Genomic DNA, 27699 nt, shown 5'->3' on the forward strand with positions numbered 1-27699 from the left:
TCAGACTGACTGACACTTCCATACCAGGATGGGCAAGACTGGCCACTTAATGGAACACGTTGCACAAATATGCACTTTGGCAAATGAATGGATATTGGTCAAAACGCAGTTAACCGAGCTGGATGCAGTCATAAAATTTTGATTTTAAGTGGTGCAAATCCAAAAAGTGGTCATAAATCACTTAAAATAAGAAGTGCCTATCCCTTTACTTGGCTTAGGATTGACTCAATTTCTTCTGTCTCATTTATGTCCATGTTGCAACAACCAAGCTAAGGAAATCTTAATTTGAATCTTTGAGAGAATCTCAATCACGTTAGTAATTTACAAAACAAGGATCAAAGTTGTCATCACTTCCAATTAAAACTCATTCCATTCAATAGCTCCTTTAGGAAAAATATATTTATTTTTTTATGTGCAATACAAACAAAGAAATAGTGGAAAACTCTCGTTTCAATACACACTTAACATCTGACTCAATTTACTTTTTGCAGAATAACCAAATCATCAAGAATAATGTGGACATGTGGAAGGAATTATAATACAGCAACTGAATCAGGGGGTTTTCATTTGCTCGTAAATCATCAGCATGGAACTCGAGCAGTTTGCAATATTTCTCAGATCTGAAACTACATTATAGCATTTGATACTGGTCAGTCCATGGCTGCCTCAACCACCTGGACAGAGGATCAGGGTACCATGCAGCAATAAGCACATTTGCATGTGCAGAACTCCTGTCATTAATACATGGTTAAGCAGCAGCAAGTCAAAACGAATTACCAGCCAATGCTACAAAGAAAGAGAAATGAAGTACGATAGAATGCTAGCACAATGCAGCACAAATTTTCCTAGCTCTTAACTTTTCACCGGCTGATCTTTGGAGTAGAGGGTTCCATGTACCAGTTACTGGGAATACCATATGGTCTGGAGAATGGTGTGGTGGTGGGGATTTTAGATCAAATTTCAAAGAAAAATAGAAAATGAAATAGGTTGCATGATACAATGAGTAAATGATACAATAAGTAGATAGTTATTTTAGTTCTTCACTATAGATAAACAATACTTAAGTTACCATACATTATAAACTATACAAAGACTCAATAAAATTTTCTAATTCATAGAAGGACTGAAATTCAAGTTAACTAGATCAAGGTCCAAAAGATGTTTCCCCCCCCACCCCCTCCAAAGCAAAATTGAAATATATATTTGCATTCTTCCTTTAATAAAATTGCCATTCTAGGTTTAGAAAAATAATTCTCTAAAAAGGTGCCATAAAAGTATAGAAAAATGCAAGATAAACAAAATATTGTTTTCAATTCTTTCCTTCTAAGTTTAGTTGGAATAAATATAAAAGTGCAGATGTTTATAGGCTATTAAAAAAAGGTGCTTCATTTAAGTATAGATTAAAAACAGACCCTTCCTTTTCCCTTGCACCCAGACATTCCCATAAATAAGTTCAGAGGAATATAATTAGGTCACAACTTGCATTGAAGTTTTTCTCTTTTCTGTCTTCTCTTCCATAGCAGCCTCATTAAGGAGCTACACAACGAACTGAAGATATTTAATGGAGATTCAAACGGAGTTAACAAGCTCGAGCAAGGCTCCCACAGCGCCAAAATAACCCTACAATTACAAAATGGGTGTTACAGAATACAACTTAGAACCAGAAAACTGCAAATATAGACAAACATTTCCTCCATATCAAAACGAGAACAGTAAAACAACAATCATTGATGTTATTTATGAACAAATGGGGTAAGAATTGGGTTTGTGTGATGTATACCAGATGTTTTACAACATTGACTTGTATTGTCTTTTTCAGCAGAACCCACAGACCTTGACACTGTTTTAAGTTACCAAGTCATAGGATCAGAATTCTTACCCCAAAACCAGTTTTAAAAATTACAGGCTTGGCTACTTACACCCACCATCTAAGCAAAATCCTCCATGAAAATGTCCTTCAAAACCAATAGCATTTTTAAAATTCATATTGCAAATACTGATAATGAAAAAGGGACTGGAATCAAGAAGTCCTTGGTTTCAGAAACATTTGTACATCCTGATGAAGATTGGATTTTAAAAATTACACCCCCATTTTTATGAGCAACCAGCTATGTACAAACAGCAAGCAGTAATTTATACAAATTCAAAATCTCCCAAGTTTCATCATTCAATTGGAGTGCCATAATTTACATACATAATATCAGTTCCAGGCTTCAAACCTCAGGCAAAGCCCAGGCTTGAGTTACTCCAATACAGTATCAGTGAGAATTACAAAGCAGCACCAAGAGGTCCATCAAACAAGGCCAGGAACTCAGCAAAATATTTCAGTTACAACTAAAGCCAAATTTAATTAGTAAATTACTAAACCACAGCAATGCACAATTAATGGCATGAAGGACAATTAAATATTGAGGTAACTGCAAATTGATAAAAGGTTTGCTGTATGGTCCATTTAAAATTTAGATTAAGGTACGCAATCTGCAAACAAGATGGCAACAATTTTCCCAGTGGTGTCACTAATGAGGGAATGATCACCTATTGTTTTGAAACTACTGATGGAGATACACGCCAGAGAAAGGTGGCTGAATTTAAATGAAGTACTTCACTGTCAATTAGTCGCAGCAAAGCATGACAAACAGAAAATGAGGTGTCCAACCAGTCAGCCTTTGAGGGATGTTAACAAAATATAGTGAATTTCTTTCTCTTCAAATGAAGAGATAGAAATTTTCATGTGGAAAAATAACCTCAAAATTGCAACACCACCTCCTTAGAGCACATGATCAAAATCTGCACTGGGTGTTCAAATACCACCTCTGCCAGGCTAGCCAAGCCACAATTAGTTTTTCCAAACTAACAAAGAACGTCAGGAACAATTTCTTCATTTTAATCACAGGTATACTGACATTTTAACTAATTATTCTTTGATTTCATCTTTCGTGGTGGAGAATTAGATACTTCATGCAGTCACTTCTGAATCAGAGTACATCATACAGGAAATTCAAAGCCAAGCAATTGTTCAGAGTTGTTGCCTATACAGCAACAAGAGGAAAAACAGGTATGTATTATGATGGTTATCACAAAGAAAACTTCATTTGGATAACTATCATGCAATCATCTTGCTGTGTATTGTATCAGAACATCAATACACTTACCTATATAATTAACGGAAACAGCAGTCCCTTTCAAAATATTCTAAGGAAGCTTTCTTAAAAATAAACAATAGCTCACCTCATGTTCCATGAAGAACCCCTTCAATTGCCCCTTTGACCAATAATCCAAAGCATAGGCCAATAGCTTCATGGATAAAGTGTTGATCCTTAGAAAGTTACCAACAAACACCACTCTGCTAATGTTCTAAATAGGAAAAGTTAGAAATTTTAGGCACAGAAAAATAACCACAAAATGCAAGTTATTCAAAATGAAGTAGACAATTTAACTCTCCAAAAGAATCATGAGGAAATGCAAAACTGAATTATAACCTTCAGCAGCTCACATGGGAAAAATGAATATTTCCCTGAAGTGCTTAGAAGTTTGTTTTACTATTGGTATGTCACAATACTGAAGGACAGATGACAGAGTTAATCATTCAAGGATATTAGTGGAAGGGAAAAGGGTTTAGAACATAGAACATTAGAGCACAGTACAGGCCCTTCGGCCCACAATGTTGTGCCGACATTTTATCCTGCTGTTAGATCTAACCCTTCCCTCCCACATGGCCACCCCCCCCCCCCCCCCCCCCCAATTCTCTCATTCATATGTCTTTCTAAGAGTCTCTTAAATGTCCTTACTGTATCTGTCCCCACAACCTCTGCCGGCAGTGCATTCCATGCACCCACCACTCTTCACATATAGAGAAGAGATCCAAGAGACTCAAGACTTCAAATGCCTCATGCACAATAAGTCCCTCTGTATCCCACTGCTGAAAATCTTGGAGCTTGTCAGGAGGGCACAAGGATAATGATCAGAAAGTTGAATAAGTGACTCAAAGACTGATGTGGGAGAAAAGGAGTTTCAATTCACAGGGCACTGGCATCAGTATTGGGGAAGGAGAAAGTTTTCCATTGGGACAGGCTTCACTTGAAATAGACTGGGACCAGTGCCAGTGTGAATCAAACAATTAGATCTGTGGATAAGGCTTTAAGGCAAATGCTGACAGGAAAGGGGGAGGGGTGCACAGAAGAGTTCAAGTGAGGAGACATTTAAAAAATTAGGACAAGGCAATAGCTACATGATTAATGATAATCAAGGCTCTGTCAGGAAAGGACAGGTCATAGAAAAATAGTACCAGAGTAGGGGATAAATGGTTGAAGGTTCTTTAATTCATCTCTGATAATTAGTGTATAGATATTGGCACAACAAGAAATAGCTATGGTCAATTAGCCATTATTGAAACAGTTGCAAAGTAACCAAGATAGCAAATTAAACATTACAAGAAACTTAACTTGGAGACAGACAAAAATGGGGAAAATTGAGATGGCCCCACTAACAACTAATTACACAGAGACAGTAGAGAAGGAGGATCCAAGCTCAGAAAGTCAAGTAGTAGAATTAGTTCGGGTGGAGCCAAGTAACAGCACAAGACTGAAGACATCGGTAGAAACCACCCTCCCACAATCCTCCCCCCCCCCCCCCTCAAAATACATCGTGATACAGGGTATAGTATAAAATCGGGAAATTAGATGTCCATGTTCCAAGGGTAGTTCAGTAATCATGAGGGCCATAAATATCGAAAGACTGGAAACACCCAAAATTGTGTCAGAGGGAAGGAATTCCTGAAGAGTATTCCACATTGTTTCCTGGACCAGTGTGTTGAGGAACCAACTAGAGAACAAGCCTTATTATACTTGTTTGTATGCAATGAGACAAGGTTAATGAATAACCTTGGAGTTTCAGGGTTTAAGATTAAATTTTAAATTTTCTATCAACCTTGAAAGCAATTTAGTTCAATCCAAATCCAGGGTGTTAAAATCTAAATGAACCATACTAAGAAGATAAAGTCAGGGTTGGCTCTGGTAGATTGATTGTCTACTGCCATATTTCATAGTTAAACAACAGCTAAAGAATCAATGCACTGTGCCTTTTAAAAAAGGGATCTATAATAATCTGATAGTTAATAAAAACAAAGTAGTCCAACCATGGCCATCAAGAAAAAATAAAATTAGTATTACAAAGAAAAAAAGCTTTTAATGTTATAATAATTGTAAGCCAGAGGACTGAGAAAATTTCAGAATTCAGAGGGCTATCCCGAGATTGACAAGACCACCATGAAGCTAATCTAGCAAGAATCAGACTGTAAAAGTTTTTATATAGAAAAAATAATCTTAAACAGCATTGGATTCTTGCAGGTAGACAAGTTATATGGAGAAAAGGAAATAGCTAAGAAATTAAATTAATTCTGTGTCTGCAAACATGCAAGAATTCTCCTAGAAACAGTGAACAACAGATCTATACAGAACAATGAGTTGATCGAAACTAGAATGTGTCAAAAAACACAGGAGGAAAAGAAAATTAAATTTCTAAGATCTGGTTGCAACCTTGAAAAACTTTGGGATGCAGGCTATGAAAATAGTGGGTACACTGGTTGTCAGCTCTGAGAACAGAAGTAAATTTTAGAATGATTAGAGGGTAGCCAATGTTTTTCCACTATTTAGAAAAAGGAGAGAACATGGTGACAAAGACTAGTTAGCCTGGCATCAGCAGTGGGGAAAATATCAAATTTTAAGGAAATAGCAGCAAGCATCTTAGAAAATTATAGCATGGGGAAGAGTTAACATGGACTTTGAAAGGTAACTCCTGTTTGGCAATCCTTTAAAAAGTTGTAACTAGCAGAACAGGTCCTTCCCAGTTTATGGATGCCTGACTTATGTACACCATTAACATGTGAGCAAGCATTTGGGAGACCAGCAGCATAGATTTGTCAACCACCTTGGAGTTAGAGAATCATAGAACAATACAGCACAATGCAGGCCCTTTGGCCCACCGTGTTGTGCCAACCTTCAAACCACTCCTAAGACTATCTAACCCCTTCCTCCCACATATCCCTCTGTCTTAAATTCCTCCATATGCTTATCTAACAATCTCTTGAACTTGTCCAACGTATCTGCCTCCACCACCACCCCAGGCAGCGCATTCCATGCGCCAACCACTCTCTGGGTGAAAAACCACCCTCTGACATCTCCCTTGAACTTCCCACCCATTACCTTAAAGCCATGCCCTCTTGTATTGAGCATTGGTGCCCTGGGAAAGAGGCACTGGCTGTCCACTATCTATTCCTCTTAATATTTTGTATACCTTTATCATGTCTCCCCTCATCCTCCTCCTCTCCAATGAGAGAAGTCCTAGCTGCTTTAGTCTCTCCTCATAATCCATACTCTTTAATCCAGGCAGCATCCTGGTAAATCTCCTCTGCACCCTTTCAAACACCTCCACATCCTTCCTATAATGAGGAGACCAGAACTGGACACAGTACTCTAGTGTGGTCCAACCAGAGTTTTGTAAAGCTGCATCATCACTTCGCAGCTCTTAAACTCGATCCCATGACTTATGAAAGCTAACATCCCATAAACTTTCCTAACTACCCTATCCACCTGTGTGGCAACTTTCAGTGATCTGTGGATTTGAACCCCCAGATCCCACTGCTCCTCTACACTGCCCAGAATCCTGCCATTTACCTTGTACTCTGCCTTGGAGTTTGTCCTTCCAAAGTGTACCACCTCACACTTCTCCAGATTGAACTCCATCTGCCACTTGTCAGCCTAGCTCTACATCCTATCAATATCCCTCTGTAAGCTTCGACAGGCCTCCACACTATCCACAACACCACCGATCTTTGTGTCATCTGCAAACTTGCTAACCCAGCCTTCCACCCCCCCCATCTAAGTCATTAATAAATATCACAAACAGTAGAGGTCCCAGAACCGATCCCTGTGGGGCACCACTAGTCACAGCCCTCCAATCCGAATGCACTCCCTCCACCACAACCCTCTGCTTTCTACAGGCAAGCAATTCTGAATCCACACAGCCAAGCCTCCCTGGATCCCTTGGCCTCTGACCTTCTGAAGAAGCCTACCATGTGGAACCTTGTCAAACACCTTACTAAAATCCATGTAGACCACATCCACCGCACTGCCCTCATCAGTCTTCCTGGTCACCTCCTCAAAGAACCCTATCAGTCTAGTGAGGCAAGATCTTCCCTTCACAAATCCATGCTAGCTGTCTCTAATCAGTCCATGATTCTCTAAATGATCATAGATCCTCTCTCTTAGAATCCTTTCTAGCAGCTTACTCACCACAGACATAAGGCTCACTGGTCTGTAATTCCCTGGACTATCCCTACCACCTTTTTTTGAATAAGGGGACAACATTCGCCACCCTCCAATCCTCCGGTACCGTCCCCGTGGACAATGAGGACTCAAAGATCCTAGCCAATGGTTCAGCAATCTCCTCCCTCGCCTCCCGAAGCAGCCTGGGGAATATTTCGTAAGGCCCCGGGGACTTAGCTGTCCTAATAATTTTCTAACAGCTCCGACACATCCTCTCTTGATATCTACATACTCCAGAACATTACCCTTAACAACACTGTCCTCAGCGTTATCTATAGGCATCTTCTGCCACCTGGAAATAGTTCACAGAAACAATCTTGTCATAACCTGGGGACAACCTGTATTGGGAACCCGTGGATGTATTGTATCTCGACCTTTGGAAAGCCTTCAATAAAAAGGTGCAATTTTGAGGCGATTCAAAGAAAAACATTGGAATGCCAATGACAACTAGGCATGGATTGAGGGCTGGTTAACAAATAGTAGGAATAAATCTGGACCTGGATGTCCCTACACACTTGTCACTGAAATTTAACATGGGTACAGCAAGCAGTTAGCATGGCAAAACATTATGTTAGCTTTCACTGCAAGAGGGTTCAAGTACCAGAGTAAGAACAACTGAAAGAAGACAAGGTTGCAAAATAAGGTTCTGGAGGGATATCAAAAGCACCCAATACACTTTTTTGGTAAAAAAAACAGAAGGCCACAAATATGGGCTGAGGTAATAAAGGCTGACGAACTTACTCTAATGGAAAACTTAATTAATATGTAAATGACAACATTCAAGCAGTTTGAGCAAGTTAATAAGTGTAAATTAAATGCAGGACTGCTTTTCAGCCATTTCCAGAGTTCACAAGAGGTAACTCATTTCATCTGCCAAAGGCCAATCATCAAAATATACTAAGTAGTGGTGTAATGCAGACCTCAAACAGACAAACTTAAATCCATACTACAGCCTGCAGGACAATTACAAACCAAGCACATACCGCAAATAATCAGAGATTGGTTAATGTAATAAGTAAAACATGAAAATTCTAGAAGAAATGATGCATTATCAGCAGAAAAAATATATACACATCTGTTAATCATTTCATTTAACAGATCTGTTAATGGTTTGGTTTTTTTTCTGAACTGCAGGGACATCCAATGCCTTGGACAGATTTGGCTGCCAAAGCCAGGTGAAGTATTTGCCAGCTGTTAGCCTCTAGCTTTTTCCTGGGCATAGCTTGTTCTGGATCTTAACCCACCCCCTCAAACCATTATTACGTGACAGCCTTGCTTTGAAAAGGCTTCACCATTTTGGACCAGGATAGTAATTACCAGCAAGTTGATACCATGGCTGATTATGTAGTTGGTATACATGTCAACTGCAAAGAATAGTTATCACATTCTCCTGGACTTGACCACATATGAAGGTGAAATAAGGGATGAAATCTATAGATAAGCAGCTGCCAGGAGAATAAATAGTCTAAATTAAGCAAAAAATTTCTAACTTATAATAGATCCTTCAGTCTTAAGGTAACTAATACATCTGTGGATATGGCCAAAGGGTCAGCTCCTACTTCAGAAACATCAACTTTAGGTGATGGTCTTTAAAAAATTGTAATGTCAAGCAAACTGAGTTATGAGGAAGGGCTAGAAAAGAATGGACTCCTCAAACTCTAATGGTAATGATTGAGGCCCAAAGTGAACAGAAAGGCTTACCCCAAGTAATGCTTCATATTAAAAATCAAAATTTCAAGACAAGACAGCATTTCCAAGCCTTAGAATCAATATCTAGCAGCACTTCTCCACATTTAGTTGCTAATTCATGGTCTGCCAAACATGAAGTGCCAATCAAATGTTACATTAGGTTAGCACTCAGGTGGACTACATGGAAGGAGATCCTGGACAGTTAAAGACCCTCAGGTTTATTCATTTTGATCTTAATGAACTTGATGTGAGGTTAAGAGGCTCTTCAGTGTGTTGTTAAGGCTCTGCAGTACTTTACAGAACAACCATTAATATTTAATCCCTACATTTACTGTTCATTATCTGTAACTTAATTAATCAACTTAAATATTTGCATTTCTACCCAGTTGGCAGTTAAAATATTTGCGCTTGCAGTACAGGTCTTGGTGCTTTCATAGCCCTGTACAATGCTGCTTGATCTGGATGCTACAAGGCAGCACTGTAAAGAAGCTGAAAACACAAAGCAACTTTTCCTCCCTTGGGCAAATTCCTATTAGATGAAAGAATTCTTCAAAAACAAGCTAAAGAACTCTGACCAAACTGAATCATTGGCCTCTACACAATGATTTAAGAACTTTTACACGTTCTCTACATCACTAGCATAGTAAAATATTTAAAATATTTCCTTCAATTTCAACTTTGAGTACATTTTCAATTGTGGCAAACAAACATTTGCTTAATGCTAGCCAGATCCAATGACTGTACACAAACAGAATTTATGCTAATTCTTTCAGATTACATACAAAAGGGCTTCAAAATTTTGTTCCAACCTCATTCAGTGCACACATCCTGGCTATGGAGCCAATGTTGTTTGTGATAGTGACCAAAGTTGCTCTAGCCAAATCTTCTTTGTTCACTGCTTCCCGTTTTTCTTTGCTCATCATATTCCCAAAACTAGAGAAGGAAACAAAAGTTATCCATCATGCACAAACTACAACTTTTGGCACGACATTATTGTTTCATTCCTGTACTACCAATCCCTCTCCTGGGCAATCAGCCAATTTAACTCCAATTACTATAAATCATTACAAACTGCTGTCATCGCTTGGATAAGGAAGTCATTTTTCAGATTTATAATAGTGGGTGAAGCTAGAATTAACATACCATATCTTCCCAAGACACCAAATCTTAAAATTTCATAGCTTCGATGGCTATTGCATCTCTTCCCACCCTACTAGGTACTTCTTGGAGTAGCAGTTAGTGTGGCCCTACCAGTAAAGCAGAAAGGGTTACAGTTATTATAATACAAATGGAACCCTATACATGCCCTTATCTTTTATTCTTGTTCCTATCCTACAAACAGTTTTCACACTCCTAGATATCTAGTGACCCCTAATGGATGGTGCACACAGGATTAGGCTCAGTTGTGATACCTGCCATGGTCAAATAACTTTTTATCATGTATTGCCTCTGTTTAAAGGATTGGTATTTGGCCAGAATACAGAAGAGATCAGATTAGACTAAAACAACTGAGCAACTGCTGGCTCAAGTTAATATTTGAGATCTAGTGCTCCAGATACAAAATCCCTTAACAAGACATTATGCTCATTCTAAATGCAAGCAGAATATTTCAGGCATAGAGAACCATGAGCTACATGATCTCACGACTTTCCTTTTAGAAAGAAGTTGTTGGATACAATCACTGTGTAGTTTTTTAAAAAATTCTATTGTGTACTCATCCATTTCACTGAAAATCTGTGTATAGTTCCAAAATGTTTCAAAGATGAAGGCAATATAAATAGCAGATATTTTGTCAACACAACTAGATTTTCGTTTAAAAATGCCACATCGCCTAACAAGGGCAAAATAAAATCAATAATGCTCTCACCTGGATGCCACAGCCCAGCCTGGAAGTCCAAACCTGTCATAGTCTCCACCATAGATATCCCTTACTAATTTATCCACCTTTGTACTCTCTCCAAGTGATGCCATTTCAAGTGCTTCTTCAAAGGTTGAACAACCAGTCAGCAGGCAGCAAAGACCGAGAAAGGTTCCACCTCCAAGACTAAAAGTACATTTCATAAGTCAGGTTATGAACAATTTTTCAATCCCATATCTTTCACACTATATTTGTGGATAAGTTTAAACTAAATTTTTTTAAAAATCAATGCTGTACAACTACTATGGCACTTGCACCACCTAGTGGCATGTTTTCAATTGAAAGTGCAACCAACACGCATCTGCAATTGAATTAGAAATGTTAACAACCTTTAGCACATCAAGAAACATTTTCTGTTCCCTCAAGTTTAAAATAAGACATTGATACAAAACCAAAGAGCATCTCAAAGCACATCAAGTTTCCAGTTACTGTATTTCAGTAGGTTATTTTGAAGTGCTACTATCAATGCTTTCATTGTTCCTGCAGATGCAGCCACAAAGCTCTGGCTGCTTGAGCATTTTGACAGTTCACAATGGGGTAAAAACAAAAATCACTTCTGTTCCAAGCTATCAAGATTTGCCCAGAAAAATAAGTTTCCAAGTGCATTGACTTTCAATAACAATCACATGCATTTGGAGACAGCACCTGTGGTGTAAAGTGCCCCAAGCCTTTTCACAGGCATTTTACTTAATTAGCAACAGTGCAAAATTGTCAAACAATAAATAAGCCCTTAAATTCTTAATCACACTGAGCAGCATCCCTTCCCTGGGGTGGAGGTGTAAGGAAGGAGCTTGTAAGTGGGGCACAGGGAATGACAGTGCTGGATGGAAGGATGGATGAGGCACATGCAAGATAAAAACCAAAGGTTGTCGACAGCAAGAAGTGCTTGGAAACCTGTTTTAAGCAGTTTTAGTTTTGCCAAATTAAGGCTTTTCATAAACCATCTATAGTATTGATTTGGCAAAACCCTTCTATGCCACTGATGTAGACTTTGGTATTTTCCCTGTGAATATGACTGCTGTAGAAGTTTACATTGTGATGTCTAGATACTTGCATTAAGAGCAATTTCTTAAACTAAGTCAGAGAAAAGGAGAAGCTGCCAACAAACCATGCTTCCATGTGCAATGTATCACATCATGGTTTAATTTTAAGCATTTCTGAACAGTGAAAAGGGATTAGGATTAAAAGAGGTAATTGGATCATTTGTGGTACATAACAACCCAATTTGCAGGGTAATTTTTTAATACACAATTTATTGTATTATGCAATACACAATTTATTGTATTATGCAATCACTTAAACAATAATGCACAAGCTATGAATTACATTAATAACCCAAGGATTCAAATGTTGATAATCTTTTGGTTGAGAACTAGTAAAAGGGTTTCTGCAAAACTAAGAAAGAAATTAAATGAAGCACAATGTCATTATGTCAAACCATTTTGCTTCTGATACAAGTCACATTAATAAATGTTTAAAGGTGTTAGAAATAGGTTAAAAACCATGTTTAATTACTATAATGAGCACGACTGGATATTTGAGGAATGGGCTGAGGAAGCAATAACCTAAATCACTTGAGTGGATCATACCATCAGACCCACTGCCCCTACTAATCCCCTGAAAGGGATGGGCCTCGTGTGAAGCTTCTACTCCTAAGTGACAACCCAACCTCAGAACCTCAACTGACAACACCACCATGATGGCTTCCAACTGGTCACTTTTATCAAAGGCATTTTCACTGTTTAAATGTCTCCTGAATGTCAGGGACATCTAAACAGCTTAAATGGAAGGCATTATTAAAAACTGAACTACTATAATTAAAACAAGTTAACCAAGTAAAAAATAAAAATTTAATGAAGATCAGTAACCCATTCAAATAAATGGCCATTAACAGTTATATTATTGAGGTGAAGCTGGAGGCTCAGATTTTAAGTGGCTGTTTCGGTCAACAGGATCCAGAAGTGTAGCTGGACTCCTGAAAATAAGGAGCTCAGTTGCAGCAACATTTCACTGCGGCATATTCCTGATTTGTGTTGTAGTGTGCAGACCAACTAGACTGATTTGGAGCTGGAGCTTGATCTGGTTCTAGTTCTGCTGCTTTAGTTAGTGCCTCACTTAGCAAGACAGAAGTAATACCTCCCCCCACCTTCTGCACCAAACTCTCAGCATCTCATGAAACAGCCTATGCCTTAACTCAAGTGTTAAATAGAATAGATTAAAATAACTTGTATTCTCTATTCATTATGTATTTTCAAACTGCCCATTGAAACTGACACTAAGACTTGGCAATCATATTCCTCATTTCAAGTGTCTGCCGCGTTTGTTGCTCACCTGGTACCAGTTACCCGTTTGTAATTATCCTTTGAGTAAACAGCGAGAATACTGACTCCTGATCCAATGTTCACCAGTAACAATGGATACGGATTATCCAAAGCACATGTCATTTTTTGACACCTTTCTGGATCTGTTGGATGCTGAAAGTAGTAGCACTCTGCACATCCATTGAAGCCTATTGCGTCAATATACATCATTCCATGGATAAGGCAGTCAAGTTCATCCAGCTTTCGAAGCTGTAGATTAGCAATCTAAAATTTTACACAAAACCAGCTTCAATATGAAGTAACACTTGTAGCAAGCATTAGAAAGCTCTTCATCCCTCATCCAATTTTCTTCAACTTTAAATTGTTACAGAAAATGATTTTTAATTTCCTTCATGAAGTTCTAATCTAGAGAAAGCAAACACAGTCACCATCTAAATCTACTACAAAAGCAACAACAGAAAGCCTACTGAAGAATTCTCATAGTAGAGCTTCCTCTCAAAAGTGGAAATTAAGCATTGATTATTGCAAGAATCTCAAAACCTGTAAATTACATGATTTAGCTATGTAATATCACCCGCCTGCTCCAGCACAAACATCAACCACTCAGGGGTAGAAGTTACCTAATTCAACAAGCTCAAACCACAACACTGCATTCCTCTCATTATGGAACAGATCAAACAGAATAAAATCTGCAAATTAAGTTACTTGGCTTTTCCACAGACATTTCTGTGGAATCAGAATTGTTCAAGGAACTGCAGAGAGTTGTGAACACAGCTCAGCACATCACAGAAACCAAACTCCCCTCCATGGACTCTGTCTACACTTCTCACTGCCTCAGTAAAGAAGCCAACATAATCAAAGACACAACCCATCCCAGGTATTCTCTCTTCACCTACCCCTTTACTTCAGGCAGAAGGTTCAAAGGCCTGAAAGCACATACAACTAGGATCAAGGACAGTTTCTATCCCACTGTTATAAAACTACTGAATGCTCCCCTACTATGATAAGATGGACTCTACCTCACAACCTACCTCATTATGGTCTTGCACCTTATCATCTACTTGCACTTTCTCTGTATCTATAACACTTTATTCTGCATTTTGTTATTGCTTTTACCTTGTACTACCTCAATGCACTGTTGTAATGAATTGATCTGCATGGACAGTATGCATATTGTCACCTTGGTTTATTATTGTCACGTGTACCAACTTAACAATATTGTGACTAGTCAAATACCAATCCAGAGAAGGCAAATATCTTTACTTTCTGCTTTATTTCTACTCAAGCTGCAAGTAACTATTCAAACCAGCAAATAGCCATTGATGTATTTTTTAAAAATCAAATCTACCATACTTTGATTTTTCATAATAATTCAATAGAGGATAAAAAGATCAGAATCAATGCTTGCTTAAATTTGTAGGTTGTCTGTCTATTGAATGTTAATTTATGACAAAACATAATACAGCAAAACTTTCATAACTAGCAAGTGACTGCAGGAAAAAATCAACGGAGTTTGCAAAAGTAAATGTTTATTCTTAAGAATCTGCCAGAAGCACATGGTAATTTGAGTCTTTATATGAAAGGGATAAAAGGGAACGGGAAGAAGGTGAACCTATGGGACTAGGACTTCAGTTTGTAAATTCTAGCATGTACTGGTAGGTCTCTCTTCATACATTATCGTCACTCTGATCAGTAGACTGTATAGGTGGATTTGTATTAGGTTTTTTTTTCCAATATTTTTATATTTTCCAAATTGAAAAAGATAGGATACAATTCAATTGCTCCAACATTTAAAGTCATAAAGACAGTTCTGGGGATGGATGACAAACTAAAAATCCTGAAAGATCAAACAGGACATTCAATGAACTAACTTGACCAAATGTCCTTGGAGATTATATTGTTAAATTCCTGTATCATAAAAATACAACACTCAATAACCATGCCAACCATCCAGAGAGCACGACCAGTGATTGTTCTTTGTTAACAGCAATAAAAACTTACCAAGAGAAATAATTACTGACTAATAATTAGTAACTATTCAGCTAAAGATACAAATTATTTCAGTACAATTAACCAATACAGAATTCTTCTAAAAGAAGTGTATGATTTAAGTCAGCAAGCTTGCAACTGGTGCACATTTCCACACCCCCCCCCCCCCCCCCAATTCTATTGTTTCTGGAAATTTACACAACCCCAGTACATTATGTCTATTCATTAAGAAAATCTATTATCTTTTAACATCCTGTGACCACCCAAGGATTGCACTCGGTACTTTAAAAACCACCGACAAAGCAGAAATTGATTTGTCAATTGAGACCAACTGACCAATGCATTCTGAACTGAGCTAAAGACATGAAAACAATTTAGTAGATTAATACCAGTGGCTCTAGATTTTAATAAAACAAAATATACTTACAGTGCGCAGGTCTGGCTCAAATTTGTATGCCCCACCACCAGTGGCACAGAGAGTTGTATGCAAACTTGAGAAGTGTTTGGTTTTGCCCATCTGAATAAATGCTGGCATGTTCTGGGTTGGAAACCTTATGAAATGCAAAATGCCTTTGCGTCCACAAATTGTCAAATCCTTGAGTTCAAGATGAACATCACGAATCCCTGTTGATCCATAAGCCACGTTGGAAGTCAAATATTTCCGTATGCTTCTCAAGTTTTCCACTTCCTCTTGCTCTTCCTCAGCAGTGATGTCTTTTGGCTCAAAGTAAACCAGTTTTACCAAAGTCCCACCAATGTCCATGCCAAACCAAGGAAAGGCTATAAAAGCAAGAAATAAAGGCAACATTTCTTATTAGAAGAGAATCAAAGACTTAATACTGCTCAAACACAAATAGGAACAGGAAGATGATATTTGGACCTTCAAGGCTGCTCCTACATTCAGTGAGATCATGGCTAATTTTCCACATTAGCACCATTTTCCTGCACCATCTGCATATCCCTCAAATCTTTTAATAAAAAGAAATATTAATGTATTGGACAAACTCAATAACCAAGTCTCCACAGTTCTCCTGAGAGAATTCCAAAGATACACCACCTTCTCCATGAAGAAATTTCTCTTCATTTTTCCTAAATGGCCTACTCCTTATTCTTAAACTGCTTTTGACTCCTCAGCAGGGGAAAAGATCCCTGCATCCAGCCTGTCTTGCCCTCGTCAGAAATAACAAAATGCTGGAAGCCCTCAGCAGAACAAAGTCAATGGTTCAGATTAAAGATCCTTTGTCAGAACTGGGATGGAGAGGAAACAAATAAGTATCAAGCTACAAGGAGGGATGGATATGACAAAGGCAATATCTTTGACAGGTTGCACTGAGGATGAACTGTAAACATGGTCACTTGATTCATGGGGGCAGTTAGGGGGAGAGAACATGGCCCATTTGTAAATTTTAAGAACAAACAAGGGCAGTGAGAGTGAGAACACTGAGAAATGAATGCAAGGGCTACAAAATGCAGGAGGTGTACAGCTTGATCTGCTGGGCTTGTAGAGAGAAAAAGGATGGATAACTTGACCCATTCTGGTACAGATAGACAAAGTAACCAAAAGTTAGAGAATGCAATAGAAATGCAAGACCAAAACATGCCCAAACAGAACAAGGTGCTGATCCTCAAGCTCACATTCAGCCTTGTTATAATAGTGCAAGAGTCCACAGATAAGAGAGGGCAGAGTGGGAAGGGGAACAGGAAACTTGGGGTCATTCCTGTGCTCCTCAAAGCAGTCACCCAATCTGTGTTTGGTTTCTCAAATGCAGAAGAGCATATTGAAAACACCAAATGTAGTACACTAGATTGGAAGTACAAGTGACTTACTACTTCACTTGGAAGGACTGTTTGGGTCCCTGGGTGATAGGGACCCAAACAAAAGGAGAGATGTGGAATCTTATGGCTGCATGGGAAATTTGCCAAAAGGGGAGAAATTGGTAGAGACTGAAAAGACCAGGGAGTCAGTAAAGGAATCAGGAAAGAAATGGTCTTTGAAATACTGAAAGGGGAACAGAATACAAGATGTATTTGGTTATGGAATCTTGAAAGTAATGGTAATTGCCAAGGATGATCTGGTCGATGCACAGACTGGTGGGGTGGAAGGTGAAGACCAGAGGAATGGGCGAGAGTAGAGGCAGAAAATTCTAAGGATATAGTTGAGTGTTTTTAACTGTGGCGAAGGGAAAACCACAATTCAGGGAGAGAGAGATCTCAGAGTCATGCATGTAGAAAGTCATTTTTGGAGTAAATATAGAGAAATTTGGAGAATGAAATTCTTAGAAGCAGGGTGGGAGGAAGTATAGCCAAGATAGCTGACAGCATTAGGCTCATAATGGAGGAAAGATCTAAAACAAAGGAAGAGTCAGATGAACCACAAAGGCAAAAGCAGGATGAAAATTGGCAGAAGAAATGAAATGAGTTCTCCACTAGTGCATGAAGCAGCACCAATGCAGTTGATGTACCAGCACCCACTCACGCAGAATGGATACATACTGTTCCACATATACCACAAAAAGACCAGCATAGCTTGGGGCCATGCAAATCCCATAACTATCTTTCATCTGGAGCAGAGTTGAAGAAAGTGTTGTTTAATGCGAGAGCCCCTCAGCATTTAGTAAGCTTTGATGAGATGACCTCAATATTAAAACCTTAGAATATAAACTTAGTCTACTTAATCCTGATTCAAACAAATCCACCATCCTTAGTACTAGTCAAATGAATCTCTGCTATATTCCATCCACAGTAACTATATCTTTTGCTTACAAGGAGCCTAAAACCATACATATTATTCTAGGTGCAGTCTCACTAAATCCATCTATGGTGTATGCCTTTTTCCTCATTTACCCATGCTGTCTCTTTCTGGGAGTCTTGGATTTGTACACCAAGGACCCTCTAATCCTTAATACACCATGGGGCTCTCCCATTCATTGGGAGGCCTAATGAAGGGAGGACACAAAGTGCATCACCGTATCAGGATTAAATTCCATCTGCCATTGCTCTGCCCATTTTACCAAATGATTATCACCATGTATCTTACTAATCATACCTTCTACATTACCAAATCTCACCATTTAACAAATTCCCTACAAACCAGTAGTTAACTTCATTCTTGTTTTATATTACATCCACCACGTTCATGCTCACTTAGCTTGTCTGTGCAATACCCTTGAAGCCTCTCTACATCTACTGAAAATCTCACCTAGGTTAATATCAGCAGCAAACCTGGAAATATTTGATGTCCTGTTAGTGATCACGAAAAGCTATGGTCCCAAGCACAGATCCCTGCAGCACCCCACTAGAGACAGCCTGCCAAAATTATCAGTTTATTCCCATTTTTTGCTTTCTTCCACGCCACTTCCTAATCCGTATCTGTATGTTGCTGCAATTCAATCTGGTTGACTATACTCTTGAGGAACTTTGCCAAAAGCCTTCCCCCGAATCTTTTACACTTCTTACATCCTCAGAAACAATAGTTGGCTATCCACTGCCTCATTTTAGTGCAAGACCTTCATCCCAAATTTTTCTGATGTACAAAATAGGAGAACAGATCACTTAACCAACCTTATGGTAATCTATGTTTTAAAGAAAGTCAAAACAAGAGATAGGTAAATAAAGAAACAGATTTAGAGTGGTAATTTGCACTCGGGATCAAGGCAACTGAAGCCATGTCTGGCAATCATGAAATTAAAACTAGAGGCTAATTTCCAGAGGCCAGACTTAGGAAGGATGCTGATACCTATGGGTTATAGAGCTAGAAAACAAAATGAGGAGTGCTTAGGCAGCATGGGATTCGAAAACAATGAAAACTTTTAAAAATGAAGCTTTTCTGGACTGGACTCTTGATGGTTATATTAAGATTAAAGGGTGGCTAGGGAGAGAGTAGATCTCCTTCGAGACGAGCTGGACAGCCTATGTCGAGATGCAGAAGATGGGTGGGATTTTTAACAAATGTTTCTCCTTGGTGTTTACTGAGGAGGAAATCATGGTTGCTCAAGAGACAAGACAAACAAGTGGAGACGTTTGAGGACATTCACATCAGAGAGGAGGCATTTGCAGCCTTACAGCACATTAAGGTGGATAAATCCCCACAACCTGACCAGGTGCATCCTCAGACTTTGTGGGAGGCTAGAGAAGAATTTGTGGAGGTCCTTGCTGAGAAATTTGCTTCATCGTTAGCCATCATCATCCCAAAGACTGGAAGGTGGCTAATGTCGTTCCATTGTTTAAGAAGGGTAGCAAGGACAAGCCAGGGAACTACAGGCCAGTCAGCCTGACAGTGGTGGGGAAGTTACTGGATGGAATTCTGAGGGACAAGGTCTACCAGCATTTGGATAGACAGAGTCTGATTTGGAGGAGACAGCATGGCTTTGTGCATAGAAATTCATGCTTGATGAACCTTGTAGATGAGGGTAGGGTAGTGGACGTTGTTTACTTGGACTTTAGCAAGGCCTTTGACAAGGTCCTGGATGGTCAGCTGGTCTGGAAGGTCAAATCCCATGGAATCAATGGAAAAGCTAGTTGGGTAGATTCAAAATTGGCTCAGAGGTAGGAAGCAGAGGGTGGTGGTTGAAGGCTGCTTCTCAGAATGGAGGCCGGTGACTAGTGGTGTGCTGCAGGGGTCAGTGTTGGGACCCTTGTTATTTGTTATTTATACAAATAACTTTGGGAATGCACAGGGCTTGATCAGTAAGTTTGCAGATGACACAAAATTAGGTGTTGTTGATAATCAACTTTATCATACATTAGAGGGGTCTTAGGGAAGTGGGCCGAGGAGTGGCAAATGGATCTCAATACAGACAAGTGTGAGGTGATGATTTTGGAAAGTCAAACCAGAGTAGGACTTGTACTATGAATAAGTGTAACAGAACAGAGGGACCTAGGAGTACAAGAGCATAGTTTGTTGCAAGCAGTGTCACAGGTAAACAGGGTGATGAGAAAGGCATTTAGCACGCTGGCCTTCATCAGTCAGAGCATTGACTATAGGAGTTGGGACATTATGTTGCAGTTGTACAAGTCATTGGTGAGGCCGCACTTGGACTACTGTGTACAGTTTTGGTCACCTCATTATAGGAGAGACATGGTTAAACTGCAAAGAGTGCCAAAAAGATTCTTGAGGATGTTGCCAGGACTAAAGAGCCTGAGTTCAAGGGAGAGGTTGGCCAGGCTAGGTCTTTATTCCTTGGAACATAGGAAAATGAGAGGCAACCTTATATAAGAGTTTAAAATTATGAGAGGCATAGATAAAGTGGATAACAAAAGTCTCTTCCAACCACCACCCCCCCCCCCCCCAAGTAGGGGAGTCCAAAACCCCCCCGGGGGGGGGGGGGACATAGCTTTAGGATGAGAGGGGAAAAATTCAAAAAAGGTATCCAAGGGGTAACTTTTTCCATGAGGAAGGCTGTGCATATATGGAACGAGATGCTAGAGGAAGTGGTTGATGAGAGGCACTTGGATAAGTACATGGAGGGGTGGGGCTTAGAGGGACATGGTCCGAACGCACAAAAGTTGGAACGAGCTGGGTGGGCACTGTGGTCAGCACAGACTAGTTGGGCTGAAGGGCCTGCTCTATGACTCCAAGTGCTGGATGACTTATTTAAGGCAACAAATCAATTAGAATCCAACATGTTCAAATAATGGCAAAGAAACAATGAGAAAACCCAAATATTCCAATATTAAAATGTTATGAACAAAACCAGAATGGGTAAAAGACCAATTTCTTTTTTAAACATGAATACTAAATGCACATTTGGAACAGTACTACTGGGCCAAACCTGCACCAAGTGACCAGCACTTACTGAAATAATTACAAGTTCAAGAAACAGGCGTTTGGATTAGCAAGGGCCACAAATCCCAAACATGCTGGTAGTCTCCAACTGGGAAATCGTGCTCTCTGCTAGAAAGTGGTAGAAATATCCAATGAGTCAGGTAATATCTTTAAAAAGAAAGGTAATTAACATTTCATTTGTTTCTCACTCTAGATGCTGTTTCACCCACACTGTTCCAGCATTTTCTGTTATTATTAGATATACAACATTTATACATTTTACTGTTCAATTCTTTCCCAATTGACTCTACATAGCGTCCAGTTTAAAGCAGGAATATTCTAAACAGACACATATGCATTCCAAAAGTCGGACAAATGGCCAAGGTATGCATTTCTCTGCAGATTTTTGATGATTTATCCATGCAGCCCAACTATATTTTAAGAGGCCTCACCCAATCTGCAAGGTTCAGTGCAGAGCAATGGAAAATACAAGTGACGTGTGCCAACAGCAAACCCTGCTCAGCAAAATGCACCAACTATATCTAATGTGATCTGCACTGCATAGAAAGCCATAGCCGAGTGTTTGGAAGCAAAGTAATTTAAGTAAAAATGTGAGAAAAAGTTGTTCCATCAGCCGCTCCATTTTGAGTTACGTGAACTTGCTCCAGTGCAGTTGTCTAAAGCAACACTTATTTGAAATCATGAAACTCAAAGATCCTTGACATTACCACAGCCTTCAAACTCTGCCAAAGATAGATCAAGGACAAATCTCATATCTTATTACAATGTGGGAATTAGGTAGTTGACCTATCAAGTCTATACCAGCTGTCAGAACAATCCCATTTTCCCCACATCTATTTGCAATTAGCTGTTCTCTCTTGTGCCCAGCAATGCCACCCTTCATCTCTTGCACTAACCTAGAGTGGGGGTAATTTGCAGTAACTAAATAATCCATCAACCAGCATATTTTTGGGAAATGGGAAGAAACTAGAGCACCCAGAGTAAAGGTGCAAATGTCACAGAGAGCATCAGAGATTAGGACTGAATGCAGGTTGCTGGAGCCAAGAGGCAACAGCACTACCCAAGTCTAATTTCCTGCTCAATTCCTCTTTATGATTTCTTAATTCAAAAATCTACCCATCTTTGAATTTAGGATACTGAGGCAGAGATTTCCAAAGATTTCTACATATTGGGCTTCCCCTTTTCCTATCTTCAGTCCTGAAGGGTCCTGACCCGAAACATTGACTGCCTGCTTTTCTCCACGGATGCTGCCTGGCCTACTGAATTCCTCCAGTTTCATCATGTTTTTCATCTAAATTCCGGCATCTGCAATCCTTTGTCTCTCTTTCCATAAATTTACAGCCTTCTACATCAGGAACCTTCTTACTTTTGTCCAAAATGACCAACCCCTGATCCCATTAGTTCTAATCTCTCCATCTTGAGGAGATATTCTCTCAGCATCTACCCAATCCACCCTAGCATAGTTCAAAACACTCAAAGCCACCACAGGAAAATTGAGGCAGCACAATATCACAGCTAGTAAGCCACTGCTTCATGCTGTATGACTGTGAATAATTATTCTGCTGATAGAGAAACTCACTGACCATCCAAACTACAAGACACCCCTGAAATCTTAAAAAGAGGATATGGTGACTAGTGATATGGCTAACATTTCCCATCCACAAATACCAAATAGAAAGGGTTGGCAAATAGGTGAGTGATTGGTCTAAACTTGTCTAAGGAACATAGATTTCCTTCACTTAAAGACCAAAAGAAAATTAGATGAATATTCTGGGAATATCCATTACTATTAACGAGCATTTTATTCTAACTTTTGAAATAAATTAACAAAATGCAAATTCCCCAGCCTTCACGATGGGATTTGAACTTCTGCTTCCAGATCATTAAATACAGGTTGTCACTATTACAGTAACAAACAATATTCAACCATACGAAAGCTGGTTCCCATATCCTATTTTAAAAATTGTCCTGAAATACAAGATAATTAATACATTCGTGTCAAACAAAAAATACCAAAAATGATCTGGCAGCTCTTATTCCGAATGAGCCTCAAGACCATTTTAACAAAACCAAATTTGAATTTATTAATAAGGGGGGAACAGCAGGATTTTGAATAAAATCACATGGGGCTCATTAGACTGCAGCATCGAGACCCTCAGCCGTCTCCCCCCGACACTCACGGGGTCTGTTCTTCCTGGCCGATTCCCGGCACCGCTGGCTGCTGTCCGGCACCGTGTCCTTGGCGACCGCCGCTCGGCCCTGATCCGGGCAGGGTCCCAAGGCCGGCTGCCAGCCCGCTAACCCCTTCTTCGCTGCCCCCTGCTCCTCGCTCCCGCCGTCATGGTAACCGTTCACCGCCGACTCGCTGTCCATCACCGAATCCACCCCGAGGTTAACCCAATCAACAAAGCCCGGCGCGACTTAACCGGCGAGCTCGACGGCCGCCATCCGACCGGCAACAACGCTCCGCCGCCGCCCCATCGCTAGAGCACCGGCCACACACCGGAAATGCCGGCTCATTGACAGCCACCTCATCCAATCAGCGCTCGTCAAAGATTGCACCCTCGCCAATCAGAAAAAGGGGCGGCTTCCATTTCTTTAAACACACAGAAATCATTTTATAGGTTTCTGTGCGCCTTAATATTACAACAAGTAAATGTAATTATAGGTTCAATCTAGAATTTCTTCCAGTGGTAAAAATCCAAGGTTAAATTGTTTAAAATACCATTATATCACTGCCCCGCCACTCCGGCCGTTGTCATGTGATTGACGTCCTAAAGAACCAATGGATGATGGCTCTCTGTTTCCCCTTGCTGCATTCCAGCCAATCACTGCGCAGAGAGGTAATGCTTGTCGTTATCCGTCTTAATCGCATGTAACCCATCTTCAAAGAAGTGGTGGGCTTTTTTTATTTCAGAATGCGTCTGTGACAACTCTGGCACAGAAGGAGATTTAGTCTGTTCTCGGTGACGAGCTTAAGTTAATGACGTCATGTTTGGGGCGGGACGCGGCGGGTTAGTGACAGGTAGGGGCGGGGATCTGCGGTGAGTGACAGGTAGGGGCGGGGATCTGCGGTGAGTGACAGGTAGGGGCGGGGATCTGCGGTGAGTGACAGGTAGGGGCGGGGATCTGCGGTGAGTGACAGGTAGGGGCGGGGATCTGCGGTAAGTGACAGGTAGGGGCGGGGCTCTGCGGTGAGTGACAGGTAGGGGCAGGGATCTGCGGTGAGTGACAGGTAGGGGTGGGGTTCTGCGGTGAGTGACAGGTAGGGGCGGGGATCTGCGCTGAGTGACAGGTAGGGGCGGGGATCTGCGCTGAGTGACAGGTAGGGGCAGGGATCTGCGGTGAGTGACAGGTAGGGGTGGGGATCTGCGGTGAGTGGCAATGAAGGACCTTCCTGAAGAAGGGTCCTGACCCAAAACGTGGACCACTGACCTGCTGAGTTCCCCCAGCATCATCGTATTTTTCAACTTATTCTCCACACATCCCCATCAACTCCCCCCATTTTCTACCACTCACCTACACAGAGGGACAATGTCCAGTGGCCAATTAACCAACTGACCGGCATGTCATTGAAGACCCTGATAATCTTCTATAACCAACCACAGTGGAAAGCATTCTGACCAGCTGCATCACAGCCTGGTATGGGAACTCCAATGATGCAAGAGGCTACAGAGAGTGATGGACTCAGCCAGTTCCATCACAGGAAAAACTTTATACTTACATTCATTTCAAAAAATTTCATTCCCCTTTCAGAGTGCTCAAACCCCTTTCCAGCTGCAGAAGAACTTCTGAAGTGTACGTGCACTTGTGATGCAGGAACTGCTTACGCCAGTTTGCAGATGGCAAGCGCCCCCAAACATCACCATGGCAATGACCTGATGATCGCATTTTAGAAATGTTTATCCAGGGATAAAATCAGCAGAGGGAAGGTGTGACAGCAGAAAGTATGTGATGGAAATCTGCCACAAATGATATTTCCAGTTAGCACAAAACTGTCACCAGAACCCCTGCCATTTCCTCTGCATGCAACATTTAGTATGAGCCGGGAATTTAGTCCATAACCAGGTGGAACTCGGGGATTATATTCAAGCACAATAGCAATGAATGCCGTGCACAATTTACTTTGTTTTACAAATATGACTCAATGCTGTATGTGGAATCTTGCTAATTGGCTGCTGCAGTTCTCGGCATCATTATAGTGATTCATTGACTTTGAAGCTCTTTGGGATGTCTAAGACTGTGAAAAGCATGATGTTAATTGAAGTTCTTTCTTTCAACAGTCACGTGAAGCACTTTTGCAGCAATGTAATGTCCAATCCACACTAAGTAATGTCACAGAGGTTGGCCATTGGAGTGGATTATGGCAGCGTTTCATAAATTTGTTTTTGTGCTTATTGGATTTTGCATTTGCCCTTGTCGATGTTTTTGCTGCATCTTGAATGTTAATCTTGGAAAATTAGCATATAAAGTTTTGTCGGTAAGGGAAATCACACAATGTGTGTAAGAAAGCATGTCAGTACTGAAGTATTCCTTGTCAGTCCTTCCCACCCTCCCTCAGTTCAGTACTGACATGCCATCTTAAACACATTGTGCGATTTCCCTCACCAACAAAGCTTTCTATGCTAATTTTCCAAGGTTAACATTCGGAGAAAACTGTTTATGCCAAATGCCTCTTCTAACAAATCCCTTCTGAACCAATGACCCATGAACACATTCACAATAATAAAGGGACTTTTGAATACATGCACTCACCTCAGTCACAATTATTTACTGGATGGACCTAATCCAATTCTCAGCTTTAACTTCAGATTTGTGTTGTCTGGTATCTGAAAGCTGAACTGTAACAGTAGCTGTAGCCAAATGAACCACTTTCTCTGCCATTGATAATTTATCTAAAAAAAAGAAATCAAAACCATTAGGCTGCTGGAACTCACCCCTCTAAAATTGACTCAACAGAAACAAAGCAATCTACTTCAAGGACTCTCAGTAGATGTTCAGCAAATATTGCCCTTGCCAGCAATCCCCACATTCTCTGAATGAACACGTTCAATTGTATTTTGAATTCTCTTGTACTTCTGGCTGAGCTGCCCTGTCTGGTTACCTAAACGCAAGTATTTGATTATCTAAAACAAAATGCTTGCATTTGTATACAGCCCTTCATATTCCTTACAGAACCTCAGCACCTTAAAGCCAATGATACACCTCTGGAGGAACTCAATGGATCAGGCAGCATCTGTGAAGGCAAAGGGATGGTCGACATCTTGGGTCAAGACCCTGAATCAGGACCCGATGCAGGGTCTGAACCCGAAATGTCGGCCATGCCTTTGCCTCCACAGATGCTGTGTTTCCCACTGAGTCCTTCCGGCAGTTTATCTTTTGCTCCAGATTCCAGCATCTGCAGTCTCTTGTGTCTCCATAAAAGCCAATGGTGTTCTTTTGTACTTCAGTAATGTAGGAGATGTAGCAGCCAGTTGGCAAACGGTGAGCTTATACAATATGCAATGTGATAATGACCAGATAATTGGCTTTGGTTGAGACGTAAATATTGACCAGGCTACCAGGGATAACTCCCCTGCTCTTCTGTGAAGTAGTGCCAGGAATCTTTTATCTTCACCTAAGACAGCAAAGGTGACCACAGTTTAACAACACATATTTAAGCAAATCCAAAATCATAGAACCATAGAACACTACAGCACAGAAAACAGGCCATTCAGCCCTTCTAGTCTGTGCCGAAATTTTATTCCACTAGTCCCATTTACCTGAACCCAGTCTATACCCCTCCAGACCTCTCCCGTCCATGCATCTATCCAATTTATTGTTAAAACTCAAGAGTGAGCCCGCATTTACTACATCAGGTGGCAGCCGTTCCACACTCCCACCACTCTCTGAGTGAAGTTCCCCTTAATGTTCCCCCAAACCTTTCCACTTTCACCCTAAAGCCATGTCCTCTCGTACTTATCTCTCCTAATCTAAGTGAAAGGAGCCTACTCGCATTTACTCTGTCTATACCCCTCATAATTTTGTAAACCTCTATCAAATCTCCCCTCATTCTTCTACGCTCCAAGGAATAAAGTCCTAACCTGTTTAATCTTTCCCTGTAACTCAACTCCTGAAGACCCGGCAACATTCTAGTAAATCTTCTCTGCACTCTTTCAATCTTACTGATATCCTTCCTATAGTTAGGTGACCAGAACTGCACACAATACTCCAAGTTTGGCCTCACCAATGTCTTGTACAACCTCACCATAACATCCTAACCCCTATACTCAATAATTTGATTGATGAATGCCAGGATGCCAAAAACCTTCTTTACAACCTTGTCTACCTGTGACGCCACTTTCAGGGAATTGTGTATCTGAATTCCCAGATCCCTTTGTTCCTCCGCTGATTTGTCCTTCCAAAATGCAACACCTCACACTTGTCTGCATTGGGGGCGGCATGGTAGCGTAGCGGTTAGCGCGATGCTACTACAGCGCCAGCGATCGGGGTTCGATTGCCGTCGCTGTCTGTAAGGAGTTTGTATGTTCTCCAGCGTCTGCGTGGGTTTCCTCCTGGTGCTCCGGTTTCCTCCCACATTGCAAAGACGTACGGGTAGGTTAATTTGGGTTTAAAATGGGTGACGTGGACTCGTTGGGCTGGAAGGGCCTGTTACCACACTGTAAATAAAATTTT

The 27699-nt window shown here is 40.5% G+C and overlaps 1 protein-coding gene across 3 annotated transcripts; it reads right to left on the reverse strand.

Annotated features, from left to right (window-relative positions):
• Nucleotides 1–384: 384 nt before the first annotated feature.
• On the reverse strand, nucleotides 385–23575 carry LOC127567412 (pantothenate kinase 2, mitochondrial-like). 3 transcript variants are annotated; one of them, XM_052010292.1, is made up of 8 exons: nucleotides 23205–23329; nucleotides 21035–21132; nucleotides 15667–16019; nucleotides 13261–13514; nucleotides 10879–11055; nucleotides 9821–9944; nucleotides 3229–3354; nucleotides 385–1620 (listed from the first exon to the last, which is right to left on the reverse strand). In XM_052010292.1, exons 3-8 carry the CDS (start codon nucleotides 16000–16002, stop codon nucleotides 1570–1572), a joined length of 1068 nt encoding a protein of 355 aa, XP_051866252.1. In that variant the 5' UTR covers nucleotides 16003–16019; nucleotides 21035–21132; nucleotides 23205–23329; the 3' UTR covers nucleotides 385–1569. The 3 variants fall into 3 exon arrangements, with proteins under 3 accessions (XP_051866252.1, XP_051866251.1, XP_051866253.1); XM_052010291.1 differs by lacking the exon at nucleotides 21035–21132 and having other exon boundaries at nucleotides 23205–23575; XM_052010293.1 differs by lacking the exons at nucleotides 13261–13514; nucleotides 21035–21132; nucleotides 23205–23329 and having other exon boundaries at nucleotides 15667–15784.
• Between the last annotated feature and the right edge of the window lie 4124 nt (nucleotides 23576–27699).

This window comes from Pristis pectinata, chromosome 2 (assembly GCF_009764475.1).
Source record: "Pristis pectinata isolate sPriPec2 chromosome 2, sPriPec2.1.pri, whole genome shotgun sequence".
NCBI lineage: Eukaryota > Metazoa > Chordata > Chondrichthyes > Rhinopristiformes > Pristidae > Pristis > Pristis pectinata.